The sequence below is a fragment of the Parasteatoda tepidariorum genome, chromosome 2, assembly GCF_982258835.1.
Source record: "Parasteatoda tepidariorum strain Cologne lab strain chromosome 2, Ptep-v5.0, whole genome shotgun sequence".
In the NCBI taxonomy this organism is placed as follows: domain Eukaryota; kingdom Metazoa; phylum Arthropoda; class Arachnida; order Araneae; family Theridiidae; genus Parasteatoda; species Parasteatoda tepidariorum.
The window spans coordinates 29,340,500-29,352,712 of NC_141756.1; the positions used below are offsets into that span (position 1 = coordinate 29,340,500).

The window sequence follows — 12,213 nt, forward strand, 5'->3', positions numbered from 1 at the left end:
CACTGAGAATATTTTACGTCGACACTGTGGTCGGTAAGAGAAAGGTGCGGAATTCGTACTGACCAGCCATTGTTGGGATTCGAACCCGGTTTGCCTCATTTGGAGGCGAGCGCTCTATAGCCAGAGTCCCTTCGACTTATCGTAAATTTATTGAGAATCGTTCAGAGTGAATAGAAACTTCCTCCTTACTTTTCCAGACAAGTAAATTATTAGATTTAGCTCATTTATTTGACGCTAAATCAATACAGTGGCGTACAGTGGCGTTTTTCAATTGCACGGCAGAATTTAATTTTCTGCCGTGCAGTTGAAAAACTAACGCAAGCGAAAAAAAATTCAAATTTGAAATTTTTATATATTTGGCATCTTTGCATTGGTAAGCTACTTATTACAAGAAATTTTTTTTTTCGGAAATAAATTTTGTTCTGCTAGTTTTCTGGCTCTCAGTTTTAGCATTCACAGTGTTAGTAATGAAAGGAAAATTGTTGTCTAACCACTTTTTTAGGAATCAATCGTGAAGCACTTACGTTGATTTTTCAATTGCCCGGCAATATTATTCCCTGGAACAAACTACTTTTTCTGTATTGTACTCTTACTATCCTATCATATTTTCATGTTTGTTGTTGATTTTCATGTTTTGAGGATAACTTTAATATTGTGAAGTTAAATAAAACAGATGCGGGTGTTGGGTGATACAAACAAATACCAAAATCCGGATGTCAAGAAAAAAAGAAGAAGAAAACACCAAGAATAACTTTTGATTTTATGAACGGATTTTCACGCGCTAAGACTTATTTTAAATTTTATTACTCAAAAACTGTTTTATCGAATAGGCTGTGATTTGTATTCTACGCTAAAAAAAAAAATTTATGCCACACAATTCAAAATATTTTCGACTGTTATTAAAAAATACTAATAAAAAACTACGAAAAAAATTTTTTTGCCCAGAATTATCCTTGAATAAATGAATAGTTTAAAAAAAATTCAAAAAATTTCGAAGTGCGTCGAAATGCTTCAAAAGTAAAATTAAAAATTAGGGGTCAAAGCCCTAAATTGCTCTCCAGTCAGGGGACCATATTTTTCAGATTGTGGCTAGGGAATCAGGAATGTTTGTTTAGAGATAGTGCGTTTTTGTGTTTATTTCGATAGCTAAAATATAGCCTGTACTAAGTAATTAGCATTATATTTACATTTACATTACAATTATATTTACATTTAGCTTCTCGAACCATTATGATTAAGCCCTGGTACATGTAAATACCATTAGACACACATTTTTTTCATAAACACTTTCCTTCCCTTTATTTTTTATTTATTTATTTATTTATTTATTTATATTACACACTGCGTGTCCTATGACAATGGTGAAATCATTTAAATATGTTTATACCCCTGCTGTTACAAAACGTTATCCATCTCTGCATAAATTTCATAGTTTATAATTAAAATAAAAGGTGCTGAGCTATGGTTAGATAATTTGCCACGCTTACAATTTCTAAAGTAAAACCAATTTTTTATAAAAAAAACTTTGAAAAAAAATCCTCTTTCTGATAAACCTTGACAACCTGATAAGGTGATAAGAATTTATCTTATCAATCTGTTTCTTTTTCACTGTTTTTTTAACAAAAAATATGGCAATGGAACGGGTGCATTTTTTCCTCTTTTACCAGTAATATAAATTAAACTAGGAGGCTTCGCCCCCTTCTCGCTTGCGCTCGCCAACCCCCGGAACTGCTTTCGCAATTCGATGCTCGCTCATTGGATACGTTCTTAACGTCTAGCTTTTGTATACTTATTTGAACACTGAAGTTCCGAAAACTTTTCACTGTAGAAAATTCTAAACCTGTGCATTTCAATATTAATTTGAAATAGAAAGCAGTTCACATATTTTTCTTAATCACACTATACTAAATTTCAGTTGTTGACAAAAGTAACTGTTGTAAGTTTTGTTTTAAAGTCTTTCCCATCAGAGGGCTAAAACCATGTGTTGTAAAACAATATGAAATAGTACTGAACGCCGGATGTAAAGCATTGGCTTCGATGAAGATAATTTTGTGAGAATTTTTTTGATAATTGGGTATAATATAAAAAAAACACAACTACTTCCACTTAGTAGGAATAACATTTACCATGACGCAATGCTAAATTCTATGCCACAATTCACATAAATGCCACTATCCACATAAATCAATTATTAATCAAAAATCGAATATCAATTACTTTTCTTTATAATGCAATAAAATCTGGCGAGCAGCTATTTAAACGATCAAACACTTCGTTTGTTTATTTGTGGCTTGAAGTTAGGCTCGCAGAAAATGCCGTTCATGGGTTAAATTTAGTAGGAATAACACAACCTGTGACGTAGACTATAGTATACCCAATTTGGTGAGAATTCACCCGATTAGACATATGATACTCACTACGTACTCTTGCGCGCCGAAGCCTATAAATTAAAACGTAAAAGCGTTTTATATAATATAGATTAGCCATATGATGCTCACTACGTGCTCTTGCGCGCCGAATTCAATTAATTAAAAATGAAAACTGTTGTTACTGTTGTTGTTCAATTGGGTATAATATAGCCTACGTCACAGGTTGTGTTGTTCCTACTAAATTTAACCCATGAACGGCATTTTCTGCGAGCCTAACTTCAAGCCACAAATAAACAAACGAAGTGTTCGATCGTTTAAATAGCTGCTCGCCAGATTTTATTGCATTATAAAGAAAAGTTATTGAAACTAAATACAACTAAATAAACAACAACAACTAAAACAAATAACAACAACTACTAATAACAATAACTAAATAAACAACAACTAAATTCCATTCGTTTAGCATTGCGTCATATGTTGTTCCTACTAAATCGAAGTAGTTGTGTTTTTTTCATATTATACCCAATTAATTAAAAATGAAAAGAAATATCATCGGTTTTATTGATACATACGTACGTATTAGCGTTTTTTATAATGCTAGGAGGCTTCGCCCCCTGGTCGCTGGCCCTCGCCAACCCCCGGAACTGCTTTCGCAGTTCATTTCGGATTGCTTCGCAATCCGATGCTCGCTTTGCTTGCTCATTGGAACGTTCTTAACGTTTAGCTTTTATATACTTTTTTGAACACTGAAGTTCCGAAAACTTTTTATTGTAGAAAATTCTAAACCTGTGCATTTCAATATTAATTTGAAATTGCAAACAGTTCACATATTTTTCTTAATCACACTATTCTAAATTTCAGTTTTTGACAAAAGTAACTGTTGTAAGTTTTGTTTTAAAGTCTTTCCCACCAGAGGGCTAAAGCCATGTGTTGTAAAACAATATGAAATAGTAGTCTGCCTCTGAACGCCGGATGTATTAGCTTCGATGAAGATAATTTTGTATTTTTAATTCTCTGAAGGGTCCACCCTAATAATATGGAATTTGTAAAATAAATGCATATATTTTTGATTATTGATGAAGCCCATCATTTTGTGTTTTCATCAGTGTTCAGAAGCAGAACAACTATACGTTTTTTATTCTATCACAAAAATATAAAATTTATAAAAAACAAAGAAAAGAGTAAGAAAATGAGTATAGTCGTGGAAAAAGTTAAAATTATAATATAGTTTTCGTCAGTTAAAATAAAACTTTTTGTTTAAGTCGTTGCTAACAATTCAAATTTCTCCGAGGCAATTCTAAACCTTAATTTTGTTCTAAATGTCAGTATTCAGACACGCAACAGAAGTTTAGTATAAAGTTGCAAAATGCAAATATATATATATATATATATATATATATATATATATATATATATATATATATATATATATATATATATATATATATATATATATATATATATATATATATATATATATATATATATATATATATATATATATATATATATATATATATATATATATATATAGAAAAATAAAAAAGGATCATAGAAGTAAAAATGAAGGTAGTATTGTCAAGTTGAAACACGATATTTTTAGTTTTGATGTCAACAATACAATTCAATTGTTTCCGTTGTTAAATAAAATGTCAACAATTCAAATTTTTCTGAGGCAACTCTTAACCTCCAAATATTATTTTTTTATGTACACATTTCTAAATGTCAGTATTCAACCACAAAACTCGTTCTGTAGTATTTCTAATTGTATTCTCTTCTGGAGTTTCAGTAGAGCGGCTTTCTCTTCTTCGTAGATTGTTACATATCGTACGCAGATTATTAAGATTCATAATAAAATTCTAATAAAATTTAACTTAAAACATGAAATAGTAAAACGACATCTAATAATCTAACAAAGCGTGGAATAGTAAAAAGAGCTCAACTCAAAATATTGCAGCAATAGCATAACACTTCTCATTTCTGCCAATGAAAAGGAACTATTTCAGAACTCAAAACCAACCAACCGTTTTTTTCTCGGCGAAAATCGGAGATGTGGCACACCCATATTCGGTTAGAATTCGTTGAGAATCGAAGACAAATACTATTGTGTTTATGTAATGAGTTCACAACTTCTTAATTATGTGGATAAATACAAAAAAAAGCTTAGATATTTGTACAAAACGCCTACAATTAAAAATGTAAACTGTTGTCAACGCGAGAATAGAAATATCATCGGTTTTATTGATACATACGTACGTATAAGCGTTTTATATAATATAGATAGATAGATTGTTTGCATGAATTTAGTAATGAATTCAATTTGTATTTATGCTTTTAAAATGAAAATCTGGAAGATGGTAGTGTGCTACATATTTGTCACACTCTTTTTGACTGTTAATCTTTTTTAACCAAGTTTATGTTCAAGCTAAAAATGTTACTGATATTTTAGATGAACAGAATGAAGACGGATCGTATGCACCTAAAAACGATTCCAAAAATGCACTGTTACTTGGATTGAAAAATGATAGCTTTTATGAACCGGGTAAGTACGTAAATTTCTTGTGATTCCCACGAGGTATTCTATAATAACCGCCTTTGATATATATTTTCAGAATCCTTGTTGAGAACAAAGTCAAAATAATACGAACATTAGAGAATTTTAGATACAAATTGAAGTAATTAAGAAACGAAAAATCAGCTTTGAAAAAACTGTGGTGCAGTGCCTATGCGAATTGTGTATTAAACAACCCAAAAAATAAAGTGAAGAAAAACATTATTTCCAGTTACGTGAAATCGACCTCTCAAATACACTTTATAGGGTGTAGTTAAATCTAAATACCAATTAATGAGAATTCTTACACCAAGCTCAGGTGCATTCGCACCATTCTTAAAATATTTTCAATTTCGAAAACACCGATTACGGGATACTTAGGGATTCGTCAGTAAATTGTTTACAATCGAGTACGAAATGGCCTGAGTGTATCGGTGTTTTCCCGTTGTTTTACACCTAAAAACCAAAAGTTCTCAATTACAAAATGTTTGTTTTCAGCTGTATTATATTTTCAATATAGCAGGAAGCATATTTCCCACTTTATGCGCACGCACATCATTGCGCACCTCATCACGCATCCCATTGCGCACCTCCTAACCCTTTTACTAAACAGTGGTTAGATAGGCATTCTGATTCTTTCCGCGCAGCGAATCTGATGGAAGCCTATCGAGGTTGATGGCCTCTTCGTATATGTTAATCACTTTTTACAAATGTTAGTTATAATCAAAACTATACAGAGGCTGAAAAAAGAACACCTATTAAAATATTAAACGATGTGAAATTAATAGAGAGGTGATTTCGAGTAAAAAGAAATTCTTTTCTTTTATAACCTACGATGAACAGTGGTCATAATTTAGAGTTTACGACTAGCAATGTTCAACTCCGTAGCCTTGGAATTTTGGTACCAACCCAGAAGACAAGGGAACTCCTGAATCAAGCATTGGGATAAACTAGACCTCGTGTAGAACTTTCTGATGGAACCAATACACATTTTCGTTACATGGAGATGAAAACCACGAGAAACTCTCATAATTAGCCCAACGGCAAGAGGATTCTAACCCATAATCCGTCAACTATTGAAGATATTTTGCGTCAGCACTGTGGTAGGTACGAGCTCGGAGCGGAATTGGTATCAACCAGCCAACGCTGGGATTTGAACCTGTGTCATCTCATTTTGAGGCGAATACTCTATCCCCTGAACCGCAACAGTTGTAAAGTAAAAAATTATCATAAACAGAAACTCGCTACGATTGCTCGCAATTATTGACACAACGCTCCGAGTCACACACGAGTATGAACACTGCATTTGTCAACAAAGAAGATCTTTGAGGTAAAAGCTTCACATTTTCGAGACCAACGGCATGGTGGTGGCAACGTTATCTGTATTAGCTGCATTGCACACCAACCTCATTTACTTCCTAGATAGACTGCTATTTGGTCTCCCCCAGAGAAAGAACTCTGTCTCTTCATTATAACTGCTTAGTACCTTAATCACTGCGTTATTATAATTCAATTTCTAATATGGTACACTTAAATAAAGATCATTTGCTAAGGACAATGAAACTGCATTTTTTTATGAATTTCAATAATTTGACAAATTAAAATAATTTACATGAATTTATTTTGTTTTAGAATGTGACTGTGGATTCGGTTCAAATGGATGTCGCTATAATGTTTATGGAGAAAAAGTTTGTGACTGTAGTGTTGATTATGCTCAAAACAATGGCAGGTGTGAACGTAAGAATTATTTTATTTATTATTCAATATTTATTCTACATATGCGCAATTTAACAAATGCTTTAACATTCTTTAGATCTTTATAGACCTTTAATTTGATTAGGACCTAAAAAAATTAGGGAAGCGACGATAAAAGCAAGTAAATCATTAGTGAAACTTTTATAATAAGAACACTGTTTTATGTTAATTTTTTCTGCTTCTAAATTTTAACTTCCGTTCACAAAATCTCTTGATATTAAAAATCAAAAGTGTGAGTTTGGGTGTTCAACTCAACTATTTGCTTTGTTCTTCAGAGTGAAACTTATAAAACTTTTTTTTTAAGTTGAAATTACCATACTAAATAGAAAAATAAACACAGAAAATAATGGAATAAAAAGAATAATATTCGATTAATAGTTCGAGAATTTTAAATTGATGGGGTAAATACCATACTACAGGGAGCATCATCACCCAAGCATGACCAAGCCCCATTTTCAGGGCTCGATCTTTTAAAGGCTATGGTAAGGTTTCCACGTAATTTTGACCCTGATCAGATAGCGTGGACAATACCTGAGCTGGTACCTTTCTCTCCAAACTTCCACACTGCAACCAACATGAGGACTTTAAGCCACGACAGATTTGACCAGCACTGCCAGTACACACTATCAAATCTGATTTGCAAATTTTACAGTCCTGTAAAATTTCAATTAGGATAAACGAAGATGGTCCACGTCAATTTAAGCTGAGGAAAAAACAATAAAAGCATTAATGGATGCGGGCAACACCCATTTTCCGAATGGATAAAATTACTTTCCGAACAATCCAATGTAAGCTCTAAAATGTAATTGTTTTGGGTTACATATGGTCTACGTATTCACTTTATCACAATAACTCATTATTTATTTATTTTTTTGACTAGTATGATTTAGGGAGAAGATTGTACGAACTAGGCAACCGGTTTCCTAAATCGTATCATTTGCAAATCTTGCGAAAATAATTGCTTTTCAGTACTTTCTACACAATTATTATCGCCAAAAAGTAAAACAAGTAGCTGAATAACTATTTTTCCTTGTTCAAATATTTCAAATGTATATTAAGTACTTAGATATTTTAAATATTTCAAATTACCAGTGAATTTTGGCTGATGAAAATTTAAACGTGATAAGTGGTATGGTTCAGGCCATCCTGTACATCAGTGTGAAAATTTTGAGCTCGTCGTAATGTGTCGAAGCAAATATGTTTAAAGAATGGTAAAAAAAATAATAATTTTTTTTCTTTTTTTTTTTTAACAGACTGTTATTGTGGAATCCTAGCTATCTCCTGTGAATTCGAAAATAATAAAAAGAAGTGTTTGTGTTACTCAAAGTATGCTCAAAATCCTTACGATCAATGTGAAAGTAAGTATGACTCTATTATGGTTACCTGATCTTATGTGTATCGTAATTAATTTAAGATGAAAAAAATCCCGCCTTATGGTTTTTTTTATTTGATTGTTCAAAGAAAAGTTTTGGTGAGATTCTATATGTATAATCACTTTATATCGACGCATCTGGCTTTTAAAATTTTTTTTTAGCCTAAATATTTTAATGAAACATCAATATTATTTTTTTTTAAAAATAATACAAAATTGCAACACTGCAAAAAATTTTAACGTATCTCAACTTCAAAAATTCAGGCAACTACTTTACACCTAAGTAGTGCAGCGGAACACCATCATAGATAACTCTTGGACTAGAAGTTCCAATTTAGCAAGAACCAAAGATATACAGTAAAAATATTTCAGTGTGTTAACACCAAATAAGGTAGCAACTACTTTACACCAAAGTAATGTAGTTAGAAACAGTACATAACTCTTGCATCTAGTGTTTCACTACAATATTCTTTTACACTGCATATTTTTGTTTTTCAATAAAACTAAAATTTGCAATTACAATAAGATATATATATATAAGTCAGTTATAAAAGTTATTTTTACAGCCCAATATGAAGCAAAAATCATCAATTCAAAAAATTAATATATAAACTAATTCTTAAAATAACACACGCGCATCCAAGAGAGAATCTTAATACAAATTCGAGCTAAAACTAACAGAACGGAATCGGGTAGAAATTATACATAATAAAATCGGTTATTACCCGAGATTTCGGTTAATACGAGAGATTCGGATAATAAGAAATCGGTTGATACGCATAATTTTATTTTAAAACCTCAGACATTTTAAAATCATCTGTATTACGCAACTAAAAACAGACATTCAGATGTAGCGGAGCATTTTATTTTCTGTAGACGAATAACAGCGTTGAAAATCGAAAAATTCTTGCCACGCCAGCTCATTCCAGAATGTAAAATAACTACATGAAATATTCTATTTGGAGCGCGATGTTTAGACAATGCCAACCTTCATCTATGAAAAGGTACCCCATCATAGAATCGAGTTAACATGTCTTATATACTAGTAAATTGTAATTTCGTAGTGGTAGATACGCTACAGTACTCCCCCACCGGAATTATATCTGTGATAGAATTCGATAAACGGATGCCATTAGTTGATTGTTTTTTTTTTTTTTTTTTTTTTTTTTTTTTTTTTTTTTTTTTTTTTTTTTTTTTTTTTTGCTGTTTTTTTTGGTGAGAGAAGCGGGGAGAGCTGGATTAAGGTTACCGGGTTTTGAGCTTTAGCCATAAAAGCTGTATTAAGATCATGTTGCGTGTGTGTGATCTCTCCTGTGTTGCTATTAGCAGTCGAGTGTGTGCAGAAACCTTTTATGTGTAAATGAGACTGAGAAGCAACAATGCGAGGAGGACGATGATGCAGTCACAAATAGCAAGTCAATTGTTCAATGCGGACCATCCATCGAAGTATTCGTGATTATATCACGTCCGTAGGTCACCAATGTGGAGCTAGATGTTTACACAATGTCAACCTTCATCTATGAAAAGGTACCTCATCATAGAATCGAGTTAACATGTCTTATATACTAGTGAATTGGAATTGTAATTTTGTAGTGGTAGATACGCTACACGCGTTTCTGGAATTTCTTATAGTCAAAGCGCACCAACATCGGTGTTTTGGGAAGTTCTCGTGAGATGTTAGTGTGAGATTAATCAATTTTTAGAATTTAGATTTGCAGTGAGTTACCCCTACAACTATTAAATTCCAATTTACTAGTATATATGACAAGCTAACTTGACGAGCTTTTTAATAAATGACGGTTAACATCGTCGATAGTCCGTCTACACCCTCATTTTTTTATAAATTAGACATGATTTGAGCACGCCTACCTCGACTGAAACTCCCGCTTCAATTTGAACACACCTATGGACGGTCCACAGTGAACAGTTGACTTGCTATTTGTGACTTCGACATTGTTCCCCTCCCGCTGTTGTTACTCGGTCTCGTTCACACACAAGGGGGACCTGTACACACTCGACTGATAATTGCAGCACAGGAGCAATCACGCCTACAACCATGATTCTATTACAGCTCTCACATTAATAGCACTCAAAGACCAGTATCTTAATACTGCTCTCCCGGCCTTTGGCAAAAACAGCAGTGAATTAACTGGTGGTATCCATTCATCGATTTCTATGCAGTTCAGTTAGATTTTATCTTGAGGTACCTTTTGATAGATGACAGTAGACAGTGTCGAAAACCTTCCCCGCATATTTAAATTACACCCTTTAAATATTTTATGAACACTCAATTTGATGTTAACTCTGAATAAAGTGGCCCTTCACGCAATTTTTTGGGTTGTTCAACATCATATTGACGCCCGGTGCCTGAGTGGTAGCGCCTCGCGCTCCTGTGCCACAGATCCTGGGCTCGGTCCTCGGGCCGGGCAAAGGTTGACTCAGCCTATCATCCTTTCAGTGGGTCGATAAATGAGTACCAAGCATGCTTGGGAACTAAACACTGGGGGTTTCGCGTTCGGCTGACCACTTAACCGGCTCCTGCACTCCAGAGCTCAAGTTCAAGAAAACTGAGAAGGAGTAAGAAAACTGAGATGACAGTAGGCCTTGGCCCTCTATGGACTGTCGCGCCACTGAGTTTAGTTTTGTCAACATCATATTCGAGGAGTCTTGATTGTATACAGCAATCCCAATCAAGATTTCGTATTAAGTGAATTTTATGAAGTATAATCTGAATTTTTCGGAGGCTTTATTAAAAATGAACGCATTTTCGTATTGTATTTCGCAGTTTATTTATTGCAATAAAATTTAATTGCATTTCGTAGTCAATCAGAGAATAGCAAACCGTGAATTGTTATTCAAAATTTCTATTTTTTACTATCCCTCATTAAATATTATCAATCCTGTTATTTATTTCTGACAGGATGTGATTGTGGATATGATGCAGAAGGTTGCCATTTCAATGGATTCTCGAAGGTGTGCGTTTGTAGAGGGGGGTACATATATGCATCTAATAAATGCGAATGTAAGTTAATTACTATTTTACCTTCTATCTATTTTAGAATCCTCTTCATAATATTTTTACTTTATTTATTAATAATAATTTTCAAAGATGGTGATTTGTACACTGTGTTATATTTTATAACTATTATGTCTTTTTTGATTCAGTCAACTTGGATGTAAGAATTTACTGGCACCTCTATCAACACCTCCTAGAAGTAGAAAGGCCTCAGCACGGATTAATTTAGTAGTCCGATGTGTAAAAGTGTGAACGTGAACATTAATTATATTCTTATTACATATTTAGTATTCCATGTTTTGGCAACAGCAGTATTTAGTATTCCATGTTTTGGCAACAGCAGTTCTTGTGTACGATATAGATTTTGAGTTTTTAGAATAACGGTGTGTGTAAATTTTAATAAAGTATTGATTTGTTTTTCTTTTAAAAGTTGTTTCTTACATTATCAGAAGTGGGATTAACAGGCAACTGTAATTAATTTTGAGTTTTGAGTTTGAAATGGCATTTTTATCCCGACTTCGCAAAGATCAGTTACGTTACGTAGCTAATGAGTTATCTGAAGATGCTTCGTCTACTACTTTGAAAATCCCTGACTTGAGAAAGTTAATATTGAATAGCGAGAAATACGATGAAGAAATGGTTCGAGGAATGGTAGAAAATTTAGTTGAAGACGCCGAGCGCCTTCGTCAAGAAGAGAAAGAAAAAGCCGAGCGCCTTCGTCAAGAAGAGAAAGAAAAAGCCGAGCGCCAACATGCATATGCATTGGAAAAAGAAAAAGCCGATCGCCAACATGAATTGGAACTCAAGAAGTTAGATATTGCTGCTAAAACTTCAGAAGTAGTCGAAACTGAAGTAATAACATCGTCGCCAAAAGTTGATTGGCAGTCACAACTGAGAAAGTTTTCTACGAGTAATGAGGATATCAGCCTTTATTTAGTACATTTCGAGAGAGTAATGAAAAGAGTACAAATGCCAAGTTCATTGTGGATGGCATGTTTAATTAACCAGTTACCAAGTGAAATTGTCCAAATGATAATGAGAGAACCAGAAGAACAGTCAGAAAATTATGACTATGTTAAATCTCTTTTGCTTAAGTGCTACAGACTAAGTCCTGAAAAATTTAGACAACTTTTTTATTCTCATGAGAATA

General features: G+C 33.1%; 1 protein-coding gene across 2 annotated transcripts in view; it reads left to right on the forward strand.

Moving 5' to 3' along the window:
• The window catches only part of LOC107445413 (uncharacterized), a 28,981-nt gene that overhangs the window by 1,174 nt on the left and 15,594 nt on the right, over nt 1–12,213 (forward strand). For both annotated transcript variants that reach the window (XM_071177339.2, XM_071177341.2), the window contains exons 2-5: nt 4,819–4,911; nt 6,553–6,657; nt 7,929–8,033; nt 10,968–11,069. In XM_071177339.2, coding sequence (XP_071033440.1) covers nt 4,819–4,911; nt 6,553–6,657; nt 7,929–8,033; nt 10,968–11,069 — 405 coding nt within the window. The remainder of the gene's footprint in view (nt 1–4,818; nt 4,912–6,552; nt 6,658–7,928; nt 8,034–10,967; nt 11,070–12,213) is intronic.